Genomic DNA, 25,958 nt, shown 5'->3' with positions numbered 1-25,958 from the left:
ATTGTGGTTTTTAAAATATAAAACAGTATCCAAATTCGCGGAATATTATATCTCTACAAAGTATTAAGAAGTATCTTCAATCACTTTTCATAAGGTTCTCAGGATACGGTCCCAGTCTTATTTACCTAAAACTAGGTAAATAAGTGCCTGCCAGGAAGTATGCACTAAATAATTATTTGTTCAAATATGATCTAATTACTTAATGCTTACAATCATCTATATTTTTAAATTTTTAAATATTTTAACCCATTTCCCATTTAGGAAAAAAAAAAAGAGTACAGCTTGCTGCCAGCACAGTATTCTTGGTGCAAATGGGACATGGGTTAATACAGTCCAAATCAGTGTGTCTGGTTCATTTCAGCTCCTTCACTGCCAAACCAGGGGTCAAGGACTGCTTTAGTTTTTCTGCCTTCTCCTTGTCTGTGACGATGAATGTGTAAGGTATCTTCTGCATTGAACTTTAAATTTCACATTGTCTTTATTGATCTATTTTTTAAATTAAGAAATTATGGTACAAGGAGATAAAGTATCTCATTCAAAGGCCCATACTTCTGGGGATTCCCATTCACATCTGCCTGGTTCTGGAGCTCATTATTTCAGCCCAAGACTCCACACCTCTTCTAGGGGAGGGGACAGTAGTGAAATCTCTAAATTATTTAGCTATTGTGGCTTACAACCCCACTTTCAGAATGGTACATAGGCCCGAGTCTAGTACTCGACCAGTGGTTCTCAATGTGAAGTGATTTTGTCCTCCAGAGGACATTTTGGCAACGTCTGGAGATACTTTTGTTTACCACAACTGGGGAGACGCTATTAGCAGATAGTGGGAAGAGGCCATGGAGGTTGCTAAACATATAATTCACCCCCACCCACCCCCTCCAACAACAAACTATGTAGTCCAAAATGTCAATTGTGTTAAGGTTGAGAAATTTTGTACTAGATGATTAAAATATGGTGGAACATTGTCCTTATGTTTAAACTAGCACCAAGAGTGAAAGCAGGAGGAGCCAGCACCTCCCAGGTTTATAAGTAGAGTTGTGGAAACTGCAGATCTCCCCAGTATACCACTATTATCTTCAGCTGTCTCAAGAGAGCTACCTGATTTTGCAAGCTGCACTGGAGACAGGGAGGACATAAGGTTGACGAGTATTTAATTCTCAGTGAACCTGAGTATGTTTCAAGTCATAGTGTACAGGTGTGCAAGAAGAAACTGCTGGCTTTCCTGGATTCATGGAGGTCTTAGATCTGACAACTTCTACCAAGGTAAATAAAACTATTACGTATTTAGGCAGTTTTTAACTACTTCACATCTCTAATTTCTAGTATCTAAAATTTAGTAAGAATTGCCACAGAAAAAAACACCCACCCAAAACAAAGGAGATTAACGGAGACTGCAAGGTTTCCATTGTTGTTGTCCTTACTACCACCCTCTGAGCCCCACAGCCCCGCCCTCTCCATGGTCTTACTCGGTAGATTATTCATTCAGTGATGGAGTTGGGAAACCCATAGGGTACATTGTAAATAAAGAAGGAGAGATTTGGTAGAGTTAACTTTTTAGTAGTAATAACAATAAAGGAAAAGGTAAACATTTTTAAAAAGTATTAGGAACAATAGAGAGAAACAGTGAAACATATGTTTGGTTTGTGAAGTTCACCATCAAAATGTAATTATCCTGTGACAAGGAGCTTTAATATAGTGGATAAGTCAAAGAGACTTGCCTAAATAGAACAAGTTGTCACATCTATAAGGTCTATGAAAAGGACACTGTAACCCATGAAGGGGAAGGGAGCCACTCCTAGGGTGGCTTCACTCTGCATCTGAAACTCCAATGGATGGCTGCATGGATCCATTAAACAGAAAGGCAAGTAGAAACATTCAGTTTGCTGCAGCGAGGGAATCCAGAAATTGTAAGTGAAGTGAGAAAAGCTGTACATGCCACTTCTTAGCTCCCCCTTAAGGACTTCTGTTGAGCCTTAAGTCCTGAAGAATTGCATGGATTAGAAACAAAAATAAATATTTCTTACTGTGGAGGTCTGGATGAGAATTAACCATGGGACTGCTTCATCTTCCCCCTACTTCAACTAAAATGTGGGTCCCTTTAGGAGAGGTAGACATGGAAATACATGAAGCAGGAATTACCACAAAAAAATTCCTAACATCTACACAGAAAAACTATTGTCATTAACGCAGTGTAATATAACACTTCCAAGAAAATCTTCGGTTGATTCATAATTAGTTCAAGAAAGAAAACTAAGTATTCCAAGTTATTTGCTACCCGAAGGTGAACAAGTAATGGACACTATAAATTACAATATAATAGAATCCCACAAGTGACCTGCTTTTTTTTTGTTTGTTTGTTTGTTTTTTGAGACAAAGTCTCACTCTGTCACCCAGGCTGGAGTGCAGTGGCGTGATCGCAGCTCACTGCAATCTCTGCCTCCCAGGTTCAAGCGATTCTCGTGCCTCAGCCTCCCGAGTAGCTAGGATTACAGGCACCCACCACCACGCCTGGCTAATTATTTTTGTGTTTTTAGTAGAGATGGGGTTTCACCATGTTGGCCAGGCTGGTCTCAAACTCCTGACCTCAGATGATCCACCCGCCTCGGCCTCCCAAAGTTGACCTGCTTTTAAAAGCTCACAAAAACCACTTAAAGTGGTATAAGAAGTCAAAGAGAAGTACTATTTTAGCATTAAAGGTTTCTTCTGGGTTAAAAATGACAGTAAAATAATTACATGTGTGGGATTGCTTCAATTATTCTACAAGAGTCTTTGGTGCAGACAGTTACAGCAAAGATAACACAATTGAAAAAAACACAATTGCCTTATATTATAAAGAATACATTTTCCCAGAGAAAAAGTGATATATATGATAGGTAGTTTTTCTGATAGATGATCAAGTTTACACAACCCACAACTTAACTGAAAGTTTCAGCGCTTTGTTTTCCTCAACTAGAAAATCAAGAATCGGCCTAAATCTCTTAGATATTATTCAGCTGTAAAATTCTAATTCTAGGACTCCAATTTTAACAGAGCTTCAGAAATCTGCACTGCTTCTATTGAAACATTTTAAAATGATAACAAAAGAGACACATTTTCTCCTCATTCTCCTCAATATCCCTAAATTTCCAGGAGATACTGTGGGGGCTGCAGGCACAGGTGATGGAGTATATTACATAAATGCAAAACAAGTTATGTTTAATGCCTGGGTTAATGTGGGTTTGTGTCTAAGACAGGTAAAAGCTATTAGCAAATTCATTAATAAAAAGCCTATTATTTTTCACATTAAACTATAATTTATTAAAATGAGACAACTCTCCCGATGAGAATGATCATTCTAGGTAGTAATCAGCCAGAAGGTGCACCCTTGCTTAGAATTTAATTTTGTTTACTGAGAAATCATGTTATGGAAGCTTGCTGAGTGTATATGCTCTTGGCAGGTGTGTTAGCCAGGCTAGAGGATGATGTTTTTAAGGGGCAAGATGCATGGTTTTAACACTGTTGCAAACTAATTGCAAGGACTTTAAAAGACATTTTTATTCTACCACATATATGAAATAAAAGCAATTAATTGTTTTCTAAAAAGAATATTCCCTAAGTATTTTTATTATAAAGACATCCTCAGTGATATACTGTTGAAGAATTTCTATGCCACTATCCCTCCTATCCTAGACTGCCACATAACCAAGAAGGTATCTTCTTTGGTGAATTAAAAATATAATTTTTTTCTAGGAGTATATACCCTCTTGAGACTATCCAGGGGATCACATTTCTTATGCTGCTGAGCTACAGATGCTCCCTCCATAAGGACAATAAACCTTTCATTCCCTAGAATTGTAAGCACTTTAAAAATTATAATCCTGCCCCTTTCTTGCACTTAAGAGGCGTTTGGATCTGCTCCATAGTATTCCTTTATCCTCAATGAAAGAGCACTTCTAATTACTGGTACTTGAGAACATCAAATTCTTCTTTCATTTAAAAATCAACTAGGTAGAAAGTTATGAAAGCAGTTCAGGACATAGTACCTATGATGACTCCATATTTGTTATATTAAAACCACCATTTAGCAGAAAGTCACTTTAAATAATATCCTTCTAGAATTCTAAAATCTACAATTCAGATAAAGCTCTTATTCAAGAATAAAATTAAGTGTTTTAAGATAAAGAATATCAAAACACAATCCAAACCTAACAGACCCACAGACTTTCCATTGTAGCCCATACTCACCTCTCCCGAGGAACAGCAAACCAGTACTCTGGCTGCTTTCTCCGTTTGCCGTACTGCTGGACCATGGCTGCAGTGTGAGTGGCAAAGGATTTTCTCATTGGTTTTCCCACTTTGATGCACAGGAACATGGGTGGGGTCTTGCTTTTTTCTTCTTTTGAAGGAAGTATATCTGAATCACACACGAAAAAACTCTTCCTCAATATTGACAATATTGGTAATAGCAGAACTTTTCAACTTAAAAAAAATAGTACACAATCCTCTCTTAGTCAAAACACTGCAGAAACATCCTACAACATCGTATCAGGACTAATAAATTTTTCAAGCCTTCTTTAGCACACAAGGAAAAAGCTTTGGTTGTTTCAGGTTGAACTACATCCCATGAGCTGCTACATACTGAAAATAAGTATAAAAACCAACAGAATAGCAAATAATAGAGAATTGGGACAATTCACAGGAATACATATTAATGAATGCTACTGAGAACACAATATAACGTAATGCAATTCAGTTTAGAATTGAGATTTCTTCAAAAACAGTTTAAACTCCTCTAGATTTAGAAAATAAAGGTAAAAAAGGAAAGTAACTTGAAAGATTAAAAGTAAACTACTTTTGAAGTAGGTATCTAGAGATCTATGTCATAGTTCAAGTTCCAAAATAGATACCATATCTTGTAAATTTTCTCCCCAATTGTTAATGCTATCAGCAAAGATACACTCTATTGAGAAAATACTGTTTTCAAATAATTGTACTAATGTGGGTATTACATGTGCAAATTGTAGAAAGGCAATTATACAACAGAATATAAAGGCATTAAAGAAAAACAGCTTACCTTCAATGGGTACCTGAATTCTCTTTAACAGCCACAACTGAACTTCAGATTTATTATCCATTTGTGCACCTTGACAGCTGTTGTCCAGAGTAGATTCCAAAGAGGAGTCTAGAGCCTCTTTAATCACATTTGCTTCTGTAGAAGAGTTCAGTTTTACCGGGAGGGGCTCTCCTTTTTTCACCCAGGTCTTATCTGGCTCTTTATTGCCCTCAGTTACGGGATCACCTGCCTGGGAAAGAGAACTACTAAGGGTAATGTCTATTCCCCCTGGTTCAATACTTTTTCCATCACTTAATTCTGTTTTCTGCAAATTTTCAGATACCTGTGGCCCTTCTTTGTTCTTATTCAGGTAATATTCAATGAGTTTAACTTTATCTAAATCTTCATGTATGTTCAGTGTGTTTTCTACTCGGCTTTCTGGCGAACCAGACTGCTTGTCCACTTCTGGCATTATATCTTGCTTCTCACAGGTTTCTAAATCTAGCGCCCCCTTCAGTTCAACATCATTCTCTGTTCCCAAAAAGGCTAGGGCTGACTGCACCTGCATTTCCACGGCAGAATTGTTTATTTGTGACTCAGCTTTCTTTCGTTCCTCTGGGTCAAGAGAAAGGCACTCCTTCAAGGTGTCTTTTTTGTCCATTCCACCACCAGTTTGAGAAGAAAGTTCTTCCAAGTCAACAAAATCATCATCTTCCCCTAGAAAGTTTTCTTTGGCTGTAGTTTCAAATGCAGCAGAAGTGTCGGAAGGTTCCTTGCTGAGCTTAGTCACTGTGGGAGAGCCATGGGATGTCTCCCTAGAGGATTCCAGTTTCTTTAATTTCTCTGACACAGAGCTGCCTGAGGGCTTTGTAGTTGTATGTTCTGTGGACTTCTCCAAAGGTACTGTTGGTCTGGAATCCGAAGTCATAATTTTCTCTCCATTCTGCTGTCGTTTTTCCTTGTTGATAGATTTGAACTTACTGAATGGGTTGATATCCTTTTCTGAAGCCAGGTCTTCCCATTCTCCAGGCCTGTACAGAGGACAAAGATCCTGAGGTAGGTCACTGTTGGGGGAGAAATGGTGGGTGCACATGGAATGTTAAAAATAAAACCAAAACCAAAATGGAGGAAAGGCAAAAAACAAAACAGAAACTCAACCAAAAACCAACACATAAATATACCACAACTTAAATTTATGTTCAAATGATTTCAGAATAAAAAAATAAAATCAAGAAATTGATTTCAAAATAAAACATAAGTCAACTAAAGGAAATGGTGAAAGAATGAACCATGAGAATTGCATATCCTACTGGAAGCACATGATGGATTTAGAAGTTATACATGAACATGAAGATGTTACCCACAAGATTTCTAAATATGAAATAGTAATGTTTCTGACTTTCATGAAGGAAAGGATAAAGGAGAGGAAATATTTTAGTACCAATGTCTAAAATTCCTTAAATGTGCAAACCTTTTCCTTTTATCAAATAGTATAGAAAACAACTACATTAATTTTGAAAGGCTCGTTGACTTAGTAGCTACTCACTTAACTGCTCCATATAAAGTCACTGACCTTGAACCCTGATTCTGGGTTTCATGGCTTAGGATCTGATGCTTCTAATCATAGACAGCCCTCTACTCCCAAAGGAGATGCAAGAAACTTCCACTATTATTGTGGGTATAAGGCAGTTGCTCCATCTTACAATTTAAAAATGTATAGAAAAATAAATCTTATTTAAAAAGCTCTTATGTATAATACTTACATTTCTTAAGTAAATATTTCATTTTATAACAATATCGCTTTACTTTATAGCAATGGTGCAGCTCGTTTATCAGCTGAAACATATTGTCCTGGGATGCAGTCAATTATTTTTCCTTAATAACAGATGCTTTACTTCCCAAATTGGAATTACATGAAAATATTGATTAAACATGTTCTCCCAAGTGTAAAATAAATGATCAAGAAATGTATTTTAAAAAATATGACTACAGAGCAGCAAACCACCATGGCACGCACCTATGTAACAAACCTGCACATCCTGCACATGTACGCTTGAACTTAAAATAAAAGTTGAAAATAAATAAAAATAGTAATACTTTCAAATATGTGTAAGAAAAAAATATGACTAGAAATATCTTGAGTAAACCCATCCACTTACCACTACTACTAGTAGTGCTATTACTGGGTTGAAATGCAGAGATATAAAAACCTTTTAAAGAATAACATTTCAATTTCAGAAATAATTGTATTTTCTAAAAAGGTCAGATCATCTTCAGATAAAACTTTATCTGCTATTTTGGCTTTGAAATAAATGGTTATGACAATAAAGCAACAAAGTACCAGGAAGTTCTGAAGTTCCAAAAGACTGTCTTCCCAAAGTGATTTTATAAATCATCTGCATGAAAGGTTCATGCTTTTTCCAATAGAAAATAAAAGCCTACGTAATTGGTTGGCTCCAGCAAATGCTTTAAAAAGCCTTCATAATTTATAATTCATTTCAATTAAAAAGCATTCATTGAGCCCCTAAGTGCTATATTCTGAAATACAATTGTGATAGAATCTCTGTTCTGCAGGAACTTGCAAACACAAAATGTTCTGCCTAACACCAGCATCCCAGGAGATGTTAAAAATGCTTCCATCCTAGAGTCAAACAAGTTAGTGAAATGTAGCATAATCTCCCTACTGGAACTCAAAACTTAATTTGGCATATTAAAGGCTGTAAGAAGTCCTGCAACAAAGAAACCCAACTTTCCACATACTTGATTAATACGCAAAACTTTCTTCACCTTCTCTACCTAGCTTGACCCCCACAAAAATACCTTCAACTGCACTCTAATTAGCTTTCTAGATTACCTTGTCTACCCCTTTCTTCTTTTACCTAATCCAAACTGTCCATTCCCTACTTGAGATTAATTTCACCATCTGCTTTTTCTGCAGTGCAGTTGCCAAGCGTACATAATGGCGTCAACTGGCTAGTTTGTTAATTAATGTTTTCTAGACTTAGCCTGGCACCTAATGATGACCAATAATCCTTTCAGTTGTTCCCTTCTTACTCACTGTGGCAGCTGGAGCTACAAAACGTCCTGCACGTGCGTGCATGCACACATACGCACACATACACACACTCTCACACAAATACCAAACTTGAAGGTGAGGATGGAGGAGTTTTACACACACCCACTTTTAAAAACTATTGCATGTTGCCACTGGGTAATTTGTACTCATTGTTTTATCATTAAACTTTTGGTAATAATGATGTTTTAAGTAATTTTTAACTTTTAAACAATTTATGAAATTCTGAAGACAATACAAAGTTTATTTCACACTGATTCTCACACATTCTTGTTCATTAGACTAAAAATCCTTTGTATACCTGCATCCAAGGCAGGAATCAATGTGCAACCCTGAAATAATTTCAAATTAGAAGCTGATTCTTAACTCTGCTCTTTTCCTGTAATCATGGCATTATCCCTTGTAATTGAGATCATTAAATATAATCTCACATTGAGAGAAGTTTTTATATAAAGATGTACTGTCTATTATTAAATAGAACACTTAATATCCTAGGCTGAAGATGTGCAATGGTATTACTCCATTAGGAGCCATATTTCAGTAGGGAATGCCCCTATTTGTTTGGCCACCCATTTAGACACTTCTGGCAGCAAAATTTGGAAACTACTTCAGGGCCCATGTTCCGGTGATATCTTCAGTGGCTTGAGGTTTGGGAAGGGCTGAGTGGACCAGATTCTAATGGCTGTAGGAGTCCAGGGGAATATACTTGCATAAACCCCCAGGGACTTTGTGTCTGGGTTAGCTCCCTAGTAACTTTCTTTTTTTTTTTTTTTTTCATATAAGCCCCAAGGGCTAGTTTCTCTCTTTACTGTTAGGACCTACTGCTTCGCCTCTTCCCATCACTGAAGGCTTTTAAAAATTTTTACTGCTGGCTTTTATAGAGAAACAGACACAGCAGAGCAAAAGGACAGTAAAAATCAGATTATCTGTATCAGTTAATCAATTTTCTGAGCTTTCTTAACGCTTTCTCTTTTCCTGGGGAGCTTCCCTCTCTTTTTTACAATAAATCCAGCATTATAAGGCAAAAGTAATCAGGACTGAAGTTATATTAATCTATATTTCAGGGAAAAAGCAAACTGGTATTACTCCCTCTTCACAGCATGAAAAGGTAGCTACTACTACACTGTTGACCCAAACCTCTCTCCATGCAGGACTGAGGGAGGACATGAATCAAGGAGACTGCTTTTCCTAGAAGTTAAATGAAGACAAACACAACTCTCCTTAATTAAACCCAGAAGAAAACATTATTCTCTTATTGATAATTGGATAAACCTCTTTCAGAGAAATGCCTTTCTTCCTTCATAATTTCATTAAGAATGTGCACTGCTTTTTAGAAAACTAAGCCCAACAAATACTATTTTTACATGATGCCTTCTTTGTTTTTCTCCTTTAATCTTTATATGTTCAACTTTTCCCATCATTGATTTTATTCTTTTCATTTCTTCTCATTTTTCTCATTTTCTTCAGTGCACAAGTCTTCCATCTTCAAAATCACCTCCACACAATCCCTCAATCATGCAAATGCCCTCATTTTCAAGCTACATTTAACTCTCTCAACACCCCTTTTTTCCTGGTAAACAAAGAAATGTCTTACGATGGCAAGGCATCTTTGATCTTCATGTGAGAAATGTCATTGTAGAGCGCAATGGAAACAACCTCTTCCATGGGACAGATGAGACCATACTCCTCACACCCATTTTCAATAACCAGAGGATCAGACTTATGAGGGTCAAACATGATGTTGTTAGGAGTCACTATCATGACACCGCCAACCACACCCTGCAGGAGAAAGCAACAGGACAGAATCACTTCAGGCAGAAATGCTTTCAGCAACTACCACAGAGCTTTAATTAACTCAGATGGCCACTCCATGGACTTTGTGAACCACAGTATCTTATGTGACCATTACATCCCCTCTGTGGGGACCAGAAAAACAGGCTGAAGAAATGCAATGCTGGGTGGTGAGGCAGAGAAAACAGATGTGTGGCTCACTGAGGCAACCAACTGAGCCTCGTTCTATCACAGCTGCTGCAACAGCACAGTTGTGGAGTGATCCTGGTTCTCACATACACGTCTCAGATTTCCTAGATTTTCTAGTTCTCTGTCTGCAAAATGGGAGGGGCTGCCCAAGTGCTTACCCGATCGAGAATACAGGGCTTTACAATTCACTCTGCAAGTCTTCACCATGTGTCTAACAAGTGCATGGTTCTGTGCTAAGGGAGCAGCTGTTTCAGAGTTATAGTGCCAAAGAATAGTCCCAGTATTTTTCTTTAAAATATTTAGAAAGCCCATATCCAACAAAAGTCAACATAAATAGGAATATGAAACTTTTGTAGCCAGAGTGACTATAGCTGAACTATGGAGATTAAAAGCAAAACGTCATAGCTTGGTGAAGTCTTTAAAGTCTGAAGCTTGCTCAAATTATAAAAGAGAACTTAATGGCCATAGGGATATTATCTACCATGAACAGCAGGATACAGATAACTTCCTTTAGGCAAATAATTTATTTTGGTACTTTTAATGAGTCTAGTGATTATCTTAGTAAAAAGTTTTGTAGATGCAGCAATCCCATTACTGGGTATATATCCAAAGAAAATGAAATCATATCTCAAAGAGGTATCTGCACTTGCATGTTTATTTGCAGCATTATTCACCATAGCCAAGATACGAAAACAACTTAAACATCTATCAATAGATGAAAAAAGAAAATGTGCTATATATACACAAATTATTCAGCCATAAAAAAAGAATGAAATCCTGTCATTTGCAACAACATGGATGAACCTGGAGAACATTATGTTAAGTGAAATAAGCCAAACACACAAAGATAAATACTGCATGATCTCACTCATATGTGCAATCTAAAGAAGCTTATCTCATAGAAGTAGAGAGTAGAATGGTGATGACTAAGAGGTATGGGTGGGCCAGGTGCGGTGGCTCGGGCCTGTAATCCCAACACTTTGGGAGGCCAAGGCAGGCGGATCACCTGAGGTCAGGAGTTTGAGACCAGCCTGGCCAAAATGGTGAAACCCCGTCTCTACTAAAAATACAAAATTAGCCGGATGTGGTGGTACACACCTGTAGTCCCAGCTACTCAGGAGGCTGAGACGGGAGAATCGCTTGAACCCAGGAGGCAGAGGATGCAGTGAGCAGAGATCGCGTCATTGCACTCCAGCCTGGGTGACAAGAGCGAAACTCTGTCTCAAAAAAAAAAAAAAAGAGGTGTAGGTGGTTAGGGGAAAGAGAAGGATAGGGGAGATGTTGGTCAAAGGACATATACTTACAGTTAGATAGAAGGAATAATAAATTGTCTAGAATAAGCAAATACAGAAAGACAGAAAGTAGGTAAGTGATTGCCTCCTGGAGATGAAGGTGTCTGGGAAGGGGAAAGAATAGGGTGGGAGAGTGTGAAATGGGGAATAACTACTAATGGTTATGGAGTTTCTTTTTAGGTAATAAAAATGTTTTAAAATGGATTGTGGTGATGGTTGCACAACTATGTGAACAAACTAAAAATCACTGGATTTTACACTGTAATTGGGTGAACTGTATGTTATGTAAATCACATCTCAATAAAGCTGTCTTTAAAAAAATTTCTTTATGTCAAGCATTATTTATTCTTGTTTGCAAATTTTATAAATGCACATCAATAACATATTTTTCCTATTATCTAAAACTGGTATGAAGTCTCCTATGACCACAGGAATTCACTGGTTATCAAGATAGTCCCTTCTCCAGAGGCTCACTAAAAGCTGAATTTGTTCTTTGTGAAAACAAAAAAACAAAAACACACAGAAAACAAATCAACCAACAACCAAAAAACTAAAAAGAAGACACAGCAGATATTAATAGTAATATCATCAACAGCAAACACAGGTTGAGAGCTTACTATTTTCCAGATTAGGTGCTAAATTCTTTACATAAATTATCACTTTTCATTACCATATCCTATTAGTTGAATTTTTTTATTGTTCCTATTTTATGCATGAGAAAAATGGGAGCTTAAGACATGTAAATACCTTGCCCCTGGTCTCAGAGTTAGTGGGTGGTGGAGTTGGAATTTAAATTCAGTGAGTCTGACTCCAGCGTTTGCTGTTATATGTATACTATATTGTCTCCCTAACAATTCATAGGCCCAAACTAAAAGAAAAAAACAATAAATCCAAGATCACAGAGAATCACATTTCCACTCAGTGATAACACTTACCTCAATAAGTAAAATGCCAGGCATCCAACAGAATAAAACTAATGGATGCTTGTCAAATCTAAAATTGACACTTTGGGTAAGATCTTTTAATGTAGCCTCTGTTCCAGTAATTTGTAACTTTGTTTAGTTTTTCATAGATTTCAAGGAAAGGAAACAAATTACATTGCTATATACCTTTCCATCGGTGAAGTATCGACAGTTCATTTTTAAAAATTTCACCACACCTGGCTCGTCTTCTTCAGAAGTAGATGATAAGACTCTTTCAATGGGTTTTAAGGCCTTTCGTGCTAAGTCAGCATCCTTGTGAAAGCAAAAAATTTCAAAATCAAATAAAAACACTTTTCAAACAAATTATGTGTATAAATCAAGCCCCATAAATTCCCTGTGAGTATACTATTTCTATTTAAGTGGAACATTAAAAAGGCAAACATCCTTTGTCCTTCAAAAATATCACAAATGTAATAACAGATACCCAAATCAAACTTTTTTTTTTTTTTTTAAAAAGCAAAGGCATATGTATGAACCCATAAAACTCGCTCATGAAATGTCTTTAGAAACTAACCTAAATGGGCTGGGTGCAGTGGCTCACGCCTGTAATCCCAGCACTTTGGGAGGCCGGGGTGGGCGGATCACCTGAGGTCAGGAGTTCGAGACCTGCCTGATTAATATGGTGAAACCCTGTCTCCACTAAAAATACAAAAATTATCTGGGCATAGTGGCGGGCGCCTGTAATCCCAGCTACTTAGGAGGCTGAGGCAGGAGAATCACTTGAACCCAGGAGGCGGAGGTTGCAGTAAGCGAAGATCGTGCCATTGCACTACAGCAGTCTGGGTGACAGAGAAAGACTCTGTCTCACGCACACAAACAACAACAACAAAAAAAACACTAACCTAAATGAAAAAATTCATATTAGACTCATGATTCAAATTCTGTTTTTTTTTTTTTAAAAAGGAGGAATACAAATAAACTATCCATGTCATTGGAAATTTAACTTTATACTTTTACACAAGGCATGCATTTTTGCCTTCTTTTTTTTTTTTTTTGAGATAGGGTCTCACTCTATCACCCAGGCTAGAGTGCAGTGGTACGATCATGGCTCACCACAGCCTCAACCTCCCAGGCTCAAGTGATCCTCCCACCTCAGCCTCCTGAGTAGGTGGGACTACAGGTGTGAGCCACCATTTAAAAATTAGGTGACTAATTTTTAAAATATTTTGTAGAGACAGAATCTCACTATATTGCCCAGGCTGGTCTCAAACTCCTGGGCTCAGGCAATCCTTCTGCCTCGGCCTCCCAGAGTGCTGGGACTACAGGCTGAGCCACTGTGTCTGACCATTTTTGCCTTTGAAACCTTAAATGTGAATAAGTTTCCCCTGGAGAGGATGCATTCTCCAATTACCTAATCTCAACCATCTAGGGAGAATTTCAGATGTTATCTTGTGAAAAATAACATGTTGAATTCTACAACTCAAAAGAAATCTCTTCAATAAAAATGAACTTCAGTGCATAATATACATACAGGCAATTTATCATATTCTGCGTCTGATGATGAAGGAGAGACAGTAGCACCAGGACTGGATGATGATAGCCTTAAGGTACTGGAAGGAGAGTTGGCATCTGGCACAAAAAGGACCTGAGAATGGGAAAGAAGAGATGGGTGAGTGCCAGGAACCAGGCAAACCACTAGTGAGTGTTTGGAGAAATTATTCTCTGCACAGCATCATGTTCAGTGCATGATTACGACCTAGGTTGCTTTGAAGAAACTCATAAGCAACTTAGGGTGTTCTAGACTAATCCATGAAATGATACTCAGCATATGAATGTGTGTAGTACAAAGGGTACAGAATATGCCTGTAGACACTGCAAGAACTCAAAAAGAAAGGGAGAGCAAGGCCAGGTGCAGTGGCTCATGCCTGTAATCCCAGCACTTTGGGAGACCAAGGTGGGCAGATCACCTGAGGTCAAGAGTTTAAGACCAGCCTGGCCAACATGGTGAAACCTTGTCTTTGCTAAAAATACAAAAAAATTTAGCTGGGCATGGTGGCTCACGCCTGTAGTCCCAGATACTCCGGGAGGCTGAGGCAGGAGAATCTCTTGAACCCAGGAGGCGGAGGTTGCAGTGAGCCAAGGTCGTGCCACTGCACTCCGGCCTGGGTGACAGAGGGAGACTCTATCTCAATAAATAAATAAATAAATAAATAAATAAAAAGAAAAGCGAGAGCAAGGTGGGTAAGTATTCTGGGCAGGCCAAGTGAAGTAAGTGGGTCCAACTGAAGCCTTGAAGAATAAGTAGAAATTGGATAAGAGAGAGGGAAGAGCCCTCCAGGGTGGGGGAGGGGGACTAATAGTATAAGGGAAATGAGGAGAGAGAAGCATGGCTTCTAAACTTAATATCTGTGCCAGGTAGAAATGGAACAAACCCAGCTTGTTAACTCCAAGCAGGCTCTGAGTTCTAAAGCAGTAGGTCCTTATATGATAAATTGTATAAGGTAATATCAATAAAATAATCCCAATATTTTCTCTTCCAACAGTGTGTAGGTTATGTATAACTGAAAACTACCCCCACCCCAAAAAATTATACAGAATAGCAACCTCTGCAAAACATTCTGGTTCTCAAAACATTACCACAATCCTGTCACTCAATATTCTTTTAAGGAGACATGTTACATTGTGGCATGTATCAAATATAATCTTTTGTTTGTTTCTGAGATGGAGTTTCACTCTTGTCACCCAAGCTGGAGTGCAGTGGCACAATCTCAGCTCACTGCAACCTCCACCTCCCACATTCAAGAGATCCTCCTGCCTCAGCCTCCCAGGTAGCTGAGATTACAGGAACCCACCACCAAGCCTGGCTACTGGCTAATTTTTGTATTTTTAGTAGAGATGGGGTTTCACCATGTTGGTCAGGCTGTCCTTGAACTCCTGACCTCAACTGATCTGCCTACCTTGGCCTCCAAAGTGCTGGGATTACCGGGATGAGCCACTGTGCCCGGCCAAGTATAATCTTAAAATGATGACCTTTAATGTTATAAAACAGAATTCAGAGCTAATCATATAACAACTGATTACTGATCAATATTGTTATTCACTGTCTCCTATCTTTCCAGTCATTTAAACCTCACTTCAATCCAGAAAATATTTGAGACAACAATAAAAAACACATTAAAATAAAAGTGGGAAAATCAAAGTCAAGGGGGGATATAAGATGAGGACTGATTACTACTAAAAATATATGCACCAAAACTAGTAACCACTCATTAAGAAGTGGGCCATAAAAGTGACTCTGAGTTTCCATATAATTAATGCAAACAGACAACATCATTAGTTAGCAGAATTCAACTTCCATGAGATAAAAATGGTTTCTCAGAAGTACAAGTACTCTCCTACAGAATTTCATACAAAGGAGCATCCTAGACTGAATTATTTGTCCTCTGTGATGCACTAACAGTAAATACAATAACCAGTTTTGGAGTATTGCCTTTTATAGCATCTTCAATATGGGTCAATGGCAAATGCCAAAGTTTAGAGTTCTGTAAAAAGCAATTTACAAAGGACTAAAATTTTGTGGTCTTGGTATATAGCTCTTATTTATCTTATATAGCTAAACTAGAGTAATGAATGGATGATGTTTTTCCCAAGTAATTCTCCACTAATAGTAAATTTTTTTTGCATCTGAACTCTTAAAAAAAGTATTAGGTAACACAGATTGCGATTCAATTGTCTGAACATTCCAAATGTCAAATCTAAGGAGTAATTCCTATGCTTAAACAGTTGACTGCACTGTAGAGAGAGGTGAGCAGCCGCCAGAACATGTGCTACCTCAACATGGAAGTGAGCCTGGATCATGGGCGGGGTGAAAGTTTCCTATTGCCTTCAGAAAATAATTTTGGGTTTGCTCCCAACACATATGCAAATCAGGATTTGAGGTCTTAAAGTTCTTAACCATACAGCAATGCTGTCATTTCAGCCTAGAAAAAAATTTTAAGCACATGTAGCCAAGGTATCCTGTGAATATGAAAATATCGTAAAGTTGAGCTGGGTGCAGTGGCTCACGTCCATAATCCCAGCTACTTGGGAGGCTGAGGTGGGAGGATTGCTTGAGCCCAGGGGATTGAGGCTGCAGTGAGCCATGATGGTGTCACTGCACTCCAGCCTGGGCAACAGGGCAAGACCCTGTCTCAAAAAATAAATAAATAAAAGTAAAGGAGAGAAAATATTGAACCAAAGCACATTATCATTTATGATAATCCTGTGACAAACAATAGTGAGGCACTGAAAATGGCAATAAAAGATAAATGCAGAATTTCTAGAGTTATATCCAATAAGAGTATAATTACCTGGCCTGGAACAATAGTATGTGTGAAAAGTTTATTCAGTTCCACCAATTTATTGGGAGTGATGTTAAATTTCAGTGCTATGGAGTTTAGGGTGTCCTGGTTTCCAGCCTAGAATAATCAAACAAGTAAGAGTCAATACATAAAGCAAAAAAATTAATTTTGCTTTAAATAAAGCAATAAATAATTTTTTTGCAATAAATAAAGCAAAAAAATTAATTTATCTGCAATATGAATAAATAATAAAGTAACAGTTCCATCAAGATAGACTATAAGAAAGAGTGAATACATTGTCAATTCTTAATAAAATCATTTTAAAGCAAAGTCTTAAATGCAATTCATTTCTGGGCTTCCTCATTTTCAAATTTCACTGTCCCCTAATAGATTTCTAATTTTACTTTGGTGCAATTTAGGCGCATGAAGTAAAGGTCCATGAGCTGTTATGAAGACTACAAGAAGAAAAGAAATACAATGTACACACAGTCCCCATCTTCAGGGGAAGTGGGGCTACTTTCTCTCTTGTAATTTTCTGTCTATTTGCATGACTTTCCCATATACTATAAACTGCTGGCTTGTATGGCAAAGCTGGCAAAATGTTTTCTCCTGGGCTCAGCACACTGCTTGATACACGGAGGGTACTCAAAAAGTTGATGAATGAATACTGTGAAAGCAAGGAAATCAGAAAGAAATTCAGATTAGCTACCAATAATTGTTCACTATCATTAAAACCACACTTTTCTATGGTCAAATTAGTGTTATTCTCTAAATCTGTAAAACTTGTGACATGTGTCCCAGGTGTACACTTTTCTTTCCTTCTGTAGTAGAGGATGAACAGGAATAGAGGGCAGTGAGGAGATGAGAAACTTCATAGGAAAACAGCTCTACCCAGAAAAAAAGTTGGCTCCCTGATGTCATGTCAACATCTCAGGACAAACTCCCTGACCAGAGTTGCTAGATAGACTTGCTAGTGGGAGGTCACTCTGATGAATGTCACTGAGAAGTTCCGATTGATAGCCCTGGGTCAAGACTGATATAAGTTCTTTGTAAGCAGAACTGGCTCCACCAGGTGAGCCTTGAATTACGTGGAGATGTGAGGAGGCTGAAGGAAGCTGTGGACTGGTGAAAGGGTAGAGATGTAGGAGGAAAATTAAACCCATTGCTGCCTTCAGTATCAAAGGTCCAACTACGAGATGAACTGTCTCAGACTAATCAAAGGTTACGGTTACAGATTACATTGAAACAGCCTCAAAGCCCTTCTAGAACAAGTTAGGATATATTATATGTAGTATGCATAATTTTTTAAATCACTGAAGTAAACAACATATGCCACTACTTCTACCCTAGGCAAAACCATCTCCACTAAAAACAAAGTTAAAAAATATTTTTAATACTGTATTATATATTTGTATATTATATTCATATTGTTATGAGTAAACTTGTAAAACATACACTATATAGGGGGATCACAGTGAGAAAAACTTTAACAATCTGCAGTTATTAAAGATAAGACATACATGTAGAATTAGGGCACAGACCCAGAGAGGGATGTTGGTATCATTAAATGACTGAAACTAAGGCAGAATGCTTGATCATCCACAGCTCAGGAGTAATAAAAGCAATCGGGTAAGTGCTGGCAGGTTCTTTAAACACAAAATTCTATGAGTTACCTTTTATTTCCAACGACAAGCACAAAAACAACTTGCCAAATAAAACTAATTTCCATAACATAAAACAGAGAGGTAGGCACACCTGCATTATTGACTTGATCACTTGTTAATATTTAATTAATTTGGAGTTTGATTTTTTTTTTTACTGTCACTACATTATTCAGTATATACTATAGGAAGTAACTCCTGGCAAAAGCACCTCTCCATTCTTTGGAGGAGCATGTGAATAAAGGTGCTAGACAAATACATACAGATCTTAATGATTATGGCTTTAGAAGTAATATTGTTATTAATAATAAATAATTGAGTCCAATACTTCTTGAGTGCCTATTTTGAGGTAAGACACTATTCTAGGTGTTATGAGGATCAACAGTATATTTTACACAATGGTAATATAAGATATAATCATCCCAAATCCTTTCTAAAAATGACTATGCTTATAAACTTTAGAAAGACGTCTAGAGACGTTCACAGGGCATTGAGCATGAAAGCCTGTGACAGAGATCTTCAATGTGACTCTACAGAGGCTTGCAGATTTACCATTGCAAAAGAAACACCAGCAAAGAATTAGATCTTGCTGCCTGTCTTATATAGGGTCTGGCATTGCTTACAAATAGTGACTATAAAATAAGTACACATTAGGAAAATACAACCAGGCAATGGCAACAGCACTTAATTTCTTCTTAGAAGTCAAAGAGAACACTCCTCAAGAGTGCTATTTAACAGCGAATTAAAATATATCTACAACTGAGTCCCCACTTTGTGCCGAGCCTAGGATAGATAAGATACGACTCCTGGCCTCCAGGAGCTTATGATGCAGTGACAGAGATGAGCACATGGCACACAGTGTGGAGTTGTAGTAATGAACACACACCTAGCATTGTTCATCTACTGCTCAACAATATGGAGATCTATACCCTGCAAGTTACCAGGAATATAATGGTGAACAAAAAGATGTCTAATCTCTCTTCATGGATATATGAATTAAAGCATGAGATAGAGATTAAAATAACAACACGCAAATGAATTAATAATGTTAAACTGAGATAAATTATGTTAAGCAACATGATTCTATGAGAATGTTAAAAAAGGGATATGGCCTAGACTGGCTGGAAAAATCATAGAAGGTAGTAACGAACATGGAGAGTAAGGGGATGAAGATGTCAAGAATTAAGTTCTAGCCTGCACAAATGTAGGAATGATGGAGCCATTGTTTCTTGAAAGACGACCAAGCATGGAGGACTAGGTGGATATGTTGAGTAGCCAAGTGAGTACATAGCTTTGGAACTTAGAAAGAACATCTGGGTTGGTGACCTAAAAGTGGTAGTCCCTGTTTATATCCAAGATAATTCAAGTCATCAGTTTGTTTGGAGGTTCTAACAGGGCAACACAGTTACTAGAATACCCATGACCCAAGAAATGTCCTCCTATATTGGGGAAGGTCATCCTCTTCATCTGAGTTCCAGAGGGATGCACACGGAGTGGTTGGGGAAGAAAGGGATACCTGCCTAGTCAGCCAGATCAGCCTAAACAATGCTGGTGGTCAACAGGGTGATGGTTGTTGCAGCCAGATCACCCTCACATTTTCAATTCACTGATTTATTTGAGATTGACCGGAGAGAAAATATGGAGGAAAAAGAAATGACCTAAAACTGGTCTTAAGAAGCTTGATTGTTTAATGGGTACACAAGAGGAATGCAGCCAAGGGGCAGGATGTGTCAGGGAAAATCATCATATAAATCTAGCGCTATTAACAAACATTTATACCACCTTGGTTATACTTACAGTGTATGCCATAGTCCCATGGGGCTTCTGAACCACCATCTTCTTCTCTTTTTTATCATGTGTTTTGTTTTGATTGTCATCTGAAGAATAAATTGTATGTAAATGATTTCATTTTCAGGAACCAAAGACAGGGTAAAACCACCACATATAAAAACCCACTTTCAAATCAACTGACAAAAAGACACTAATAGGAAAATGGACTCAGGGCACAAATAGATCATACTCATAAAAGCACACTATTCATCCTGAATAAATGATTAATATTAACTATAATTAAACAATATAAAGAAAAACAATGAGGTAATGTTTACAGTTACTAATGGTTTAAATGATAATGTATAATGATTATGAAGTTAGAGTAAAACCAGTAGAGTTACCATATAAATGATGCCTAATGTAAATGAGTACAGTCCTTTTAGAAAGTGATTTGGCAATATGTAACAATAGCCATAGAAAGGTTCATTCTGACTCAGTAATCCTTCTCTTAGGAATTTATCCTAATGACAAATTCAAAAGAAGAAAAAGGCTATATATCAACATATGGTCACTGCAATACTATTTATAACAATGAAAACAAAAAGAATATGTCCAACAGTATACTAAGTTGGACCATGGATTTTACTATTTTTTGGGCTTTTTTTTGAGACAGAGTCTCACTCTGTCACCCAGGCTGGAGTGCAGTGGCGCGATCTCGGCTCACTGCAACTGTCTCCCAGGTTCAAGCAATTCTTCTGCCTCAGCCTCCTGGGTAGCTGGGATTACAGGTGTGCGCCACCATGTCCGGCTAATTTTTGTATTTTTAGTGGAGACAGGGTTTCGCCATGTTGTCCGGGCTTGTCTCAAACTCCTGACCTCAGGTGATCTGCCCGCCTCGGCCTCCTGAAGTGTTGGGATTACAGGCGTCAGCCACCGCACCCGGGCAGATTTCGCTGTTTTTAAAGGTCAAAAATGGCCAACCATTGGCACCTGCATATGATTCAACCTAACTGTCAGGGTTAAATACATCTCAATATATTAATTCAGATATGAGAAACCCCAGAACTGTACTGCAATAGATAAAAATGTGACAAAAAGAATATAAAAATTGAATTAACCATGAAAAGATGCTCCAACCTGTATGTGATCAGAAAAATGCAAATGAAAACAATGCATCATTTTATATCTATTAGCCTGGTAAAATCAGAAAGCTGTATAATTCCAATGTTGATAGAAATGTGAACCACTACAAGGAATGTAAACTGTTCAGTCATTCCAGAGAATTAAGTATATATAGCTCATATGACCTAGCAATTTAACTCACAGATAAGCATCCTCTCCCAACAGGTATATACTTTATGTACATCACAAGGGACCCACTGAAGGATGTTCATCACAGTATTATCTATGGCAATGGGGAGCTAGAGGGTAAATAAAGCATGATCAGTAAGCTCTGAGATTCCAGAGCAATTAGATTCCAGCAATTAGGAATAACAAGCCAGAAATATATACCAAAAGTGTAAACAGGTTTACATCAAGAAAAACTGAATGAGATGTTAGTGTCCATCTGTTTTAAACATACATCACAGATGGACACTAAAAAAAAACACATAAATAATTTTCATAGGTACATAAAAATAAAACCTATATACATTGAACACAATAGAATGGTGTGAATTGGGGGAAGAAATGGGAGTGGAGAATGAGAATAAAAGGGAATGAATGATAAATTACAAGAAGCCTAGCTTGGACCACTAATGATAGACCACGATCTGAGAAGGGTGATTAACTCAGCCCCCTATGTCTGAGGTCCTACCAGCACACATACACACACATGGAAATGTCTCAACGATATCATTTCATCTATATCACAAACATGGGGGTCCTAGATGAAAACTGAGGGGTGACATAGAAACATGAACATAGTTGATTCACATAGGATTTATCTGACTTTTAAATATTTCCTTTAAATTATTTAAAAATTAAAGCCAAGAGGAAAAAATAAACTTAAATAGATGCTTCCATTACAGTCCTGTTCTAGTCATCTATATCTTCAAATCAGAACCATTCACGGAGCCAAAGAGACCCTGAACATTCCTCTAGACTATAAAAAATGATCTCCCTACCTACAGGCAACCACACCTAAATTACTTCAGGAAGACAGGACTATTCACTATGTTTTTAGATCTCCAGATAAGGAGATTCAAAAGTGCAATCACCATATTTTACAAATCTTATGACGGAACAAATGTAAAAACTGGTTTGCATAGTTCTCGGCAGGTAAGCAATAAAACATTAACAATACTCGTCTTTCTTTCCTTCTAAAGAATCTGAAAAATTTTAATTGTTTGTTTTTGCTTTGTTTATGTGGAAGATGAATACCCCAGGCTAATTCTTCCCATAGTTCTTTTGGGATTAGGTTAAGTGTTGTTCATTCCTTTTAATATCTCAGCTCCATTTTCTTTGTTGCATACTTCTGCCCTTCTTGCTGTCATCATAAATAGCTGTCACTTTAGGTCTTCGTGCTTTCAGAATAGTCTCTTTATATCATTTTGTCGGTAGCTTCCTATTTCTAGAGCCCACAATATGCTTCCTTCTTCCCATATCTGGCAGCTTCTGGCCAACGCCCTTCCATAAGCTGTAGCTAGATATCTCTGGTCCCAATGGGGAGTGCTACTAAAAGCCACCAACTGGTGACAGTTTACATATTGCACAGCTACAAAAGAAAAATATGTGTTGGCTGAGCCCTTCAGGAGAAACTTAACTACGTACACCTGAATTAGTACAAAAACTAAATTACCTTCCTTTGCCACAGGTGGGTAGGCTAGAAAAATGTCAAGCATGTAATATTACTAAAGGAAAAACAAAACAAAACAAAACAAAAAAATGCCTTCCCTTCAGAGTCTAAGATGTTGAGATCATGGAGGTAAAGACTGATGATGCACCCATCCTTAAATGTCTTGTGTCTTTTTTTTTTTTTTTTTTTTTTTGAGACAGGGTCTCACTCTGTCACCCAGGCTGTGGTGCAGTGGCACTAACATGACTCACTGCAACCTCCACTTCCTAGACTCAAGCAATCCTCCCACCTCAGCTTCCCGAGTAGCTGGGACTACAGGCTCATGCCACCACACCAGGTTAATTTTTGCATTTTTTGTAGAGACAGGGTTTCACCATGTTGCTCAGGCTGTTCTCAAATTCCTGGGCTCAAGTGATCTGCCCGCCTTGGCCTCCCAAAGTGGTGGGATTACAGGTGGGAGCCACTGCACCTGGCCTTGTCTTGTATATATAGTTGAATAAACCTTCCAGTACAGATGAATAAGCCGGATGAGTTTGATTGTGAGGCAACACTTTTCACTGATGTAACATCACACCAGGCAAATCATGTGCACCTACCAAAGCCACAAGGCAAATACTATGTTTTACAGTTGGCTCAATAGAGAAGCAAAGAGGATATAATTTAATTGTCTTTATATCATTATAGCTTAAGGCAAGGTTTCATATTACTTCAGAAATAATTGTTTTGCAGTGAGGTGAAAAGACAGTCAACTATGTGTCTCAATGAGTGAAGTCCTGTGTGTCTGGGACTGGGTGCTGCAGCACATAGTCCACAAAGCACTGGAGGGGCTTCTGGCCCTGGTGAGATCTAGGATGAGGCATGAGCTGTCACGGGAAAGGACAGCTCCATTGTGATTTAGAATGGTGCTCCAACCCTAGTGTTTTAGGTAAGGATCCACGCCCATCCCAAAGGGGGCAACTGTCTTCCAATGACACTGACCTTTCCAGCTTCAGGTCTCCTCACAGACCTTTCTACCTACCCAAATTCTGACCCTCCTGCTGTGTACAAGAACCTGAGGCAAATGATGCAAAAGTATCTACTGCCAAGGGAAAAGTTGGCCAAATATTCCTCAGAAGCCATTTAGAGCAAAGCAACTGAACCTCATACTTGCCCACCTCTGAAATAAAGTCTTCAGAGAAGGTTTTCCCCAGTCCAATAAGGAGTACCTGTAACAAAACTGACAAAACCCCTAGAGGAATAAACCACAGGTCCTTCAGCCTAGCCCATTTCTTTCTGCATAAATCCTGGAGGTAAGAGCTGGAATGGGGAGGAAGAATGGGGTACCTGTGTTGACCTCAACCCAAGTGGATCTTGGTGCCCTGTCCATAAGTCCTGCCACCTCCCTTGCCACACCATAAAAGGGCCTGGAGTGTCCGGAACACAAGACTCTAAGATCCTGCATCTGAGATAATCCCCAATACAAGTTTACAGAAAGAAGACTCCCTTCTCTCTCTTATGAACTGGGGCTAAAAGAAGATGCTACCTAGCAGTATGCCTGGGGCCTGGATGGGCATGACAGCCAGATGTGAAGATATCCCTTGTAGTGGTGATACTGAAGTCTTGGATGAGGCTATGACATCAAGAGAATGAATAAATTTTAAGAGGAGGCCTGAAGTTTGAGAACAGAAACTAAGGAAGGCTTAGATTTAAGGACTGAAAAAAATATGGCTGATATAAAGGGGGAAAAGCAATTAGAGGGATGGGAAAATGAATGCAATGTCACAGAGGCCACGGAAAAAAGGAAGGTGGTGTTGACACTGTGAAATGCTGAACAGAGGTCCAGAGATGGAAACCTGGAAATGAATGACTGGAATTCACAGAGAGGTTTTGAAAGTAAAGGGAGCTCAAGACAGATGCTGTCAACATCACCAGTAGAGTAGGGGTAAGGTCATCTGCTAAAATGTAGTGGAGTAAAGACAGGACTGAGGGAGTAAGAGTAATGAGATTTGGAAGAGTTACTATGGCAAAAATGAAGTTTCAAAAATGTGAACATTAAGAAGTAACACTATACTCTGGGGTGGGGGTCTCAACACTGGGGTAACAGGCCACATAAGAAGTAAGCAAATAAGCGGCTACCCATGTGGTTATGATGCACAGAGCAAGGCAGCTGGAGCTGGATGAGCAGTGGCTGAGATACAGGTAGTGAGATGTTGGAATAGTTAGGGGAATGGCATGATGAACTAGTTTCCTATTGTTGCTATAACAAATTACTACACATTTGTGGCTCAAAATAAAGCATAAACACAGATTTATTATTTTACAGTTCCATAGATTAGAAGTCTGGCATGGGTCTCACTACTTTCCTTCTGGAGGGAGAGTAGGGAAGGACTGGTTCCCTTGCCTTTTCTCTCTCTTGGAAGTGGGCTACTTTGGGCCCTGGAAGCAGGGCCTTGGGCCGTGGTTCTTCTCCGAACCAGCATATCTAGCCAGTTCTGCGTCTGCAGGAAGCTTGAGCCAAGGCCCTGCTTTCACCCGCAGAGCCAGCAATGCTGCCTGAGTAGTCTCACGTGCTCTCTCCTGCCTCCCTCTTTCACTTTTAAGGTCCCTTGTGATTGCACCGGGCCACGTTGATAGCCCTGGAAAATCTCCTTAAGGTCAGCTGATTAGCAACCTCAATTTCATCTACAGCCTTGGTTCACCTTTGTTTGCTATGTAACCTAACAGGTTTGGGGAAATAGGACATGGACATCTTTAGGGGGTCATTAGTCTGCCTGTCACAATTGGAGAACAGATCTGTAGGAAAAGATGAAAAAAGAAACTGAGATTCAAATAAGAGATTTTTGAGTATTGAAGTAGTGATGTGAGATGTGGACATTGAGTATGCTGGTGGGGGGAAGACTGGGGAGGGTGTCAAGAAACGAACTGGCTAGATATGCTGGTTCTGAGAAAAACCAGCAAGAACAAGTCAATACATAATGTCCTTCAAACCGGAGCATCTGGTTCCTGTCACAGGCCCCTGGGGACTGGGTGAAGTCAGGACAGTGGACATGATTCATTATTGTGCTTGAAAACAGAATCCATACAGACATCTGTGAATTCTCTGGATTC

The 25,958-nt window shown here is 38.5% G+C and overlaps 1 protein-coding gene across 10 annotated transcripts in view; it reads right to left on the bottom strand.

The window, feature by feature from the left end:
• NCOA7 (nuclear receptor coactivator 7) overlaps positions 1-25,958 on the bottom strand; it is a 153,376-nt gene that overhangs the window by 36,048 nt on the left and 91,370 nt on the right. For 5 of the 10 annotated variants that reach the window (XM_009242230.4, XM_054558127.2, XM_054558132.2 and 2 more), the window contains 7 exons: positions 20,099-20,178; positions 16,650-16,757; positions 13,832-13,945; positions 12,487-12,612; positions 9,700-9,884; positions 5,054-6,096; positions 4,225-4,393 (listed from right to left, as the gene is read on the bottom strand). In XM_009242230.4, the coding sequence (XP_009240505.1) occupies positions 4,225-4,393; positions 5,054-6,096; positions 9,700-9,884; positions 12,487-12,612; positions 13,832-13,945; positions 16,650-16,757; positions 20,099-20,178 (1,825 nt within the window). The remainder of the gene's footprint in view (positions 1-4,224; positions 4,394-5,053; positions 6,097-9,699; positions 9,885-12,486; positions 12,613-13,831; positions 13,946-16,649; positions 16,758-20,098; positions 20,179-25,958) is intronic. The other 5 variants (XM_054558130.2, XM_063724976.1, XM_063724978.1 and 2 more) reach the window with 2 other exon arrangements.

The sequence above is a fragment of the Pongo abelii genome, chromosome 5 (genome assembly GCF_028885655.2).
Source record: "Pongo abelii isolate AG06213 chromosome 5, NHGRI_mPonAbe1-v2.0_pri, whole genome shotgun sequence".
In the NCBI taxonomy this organism is placed as follows: Eukaryota; Metazoa; Chordata; class Mammalia; order Primates; family Hominidae; genus Pongo; species Pongo abelii.
Note: the sequence above shows the minus strand (reverse complement) of the source record. Positions and strands in the feature narration are given on the sequence as shown.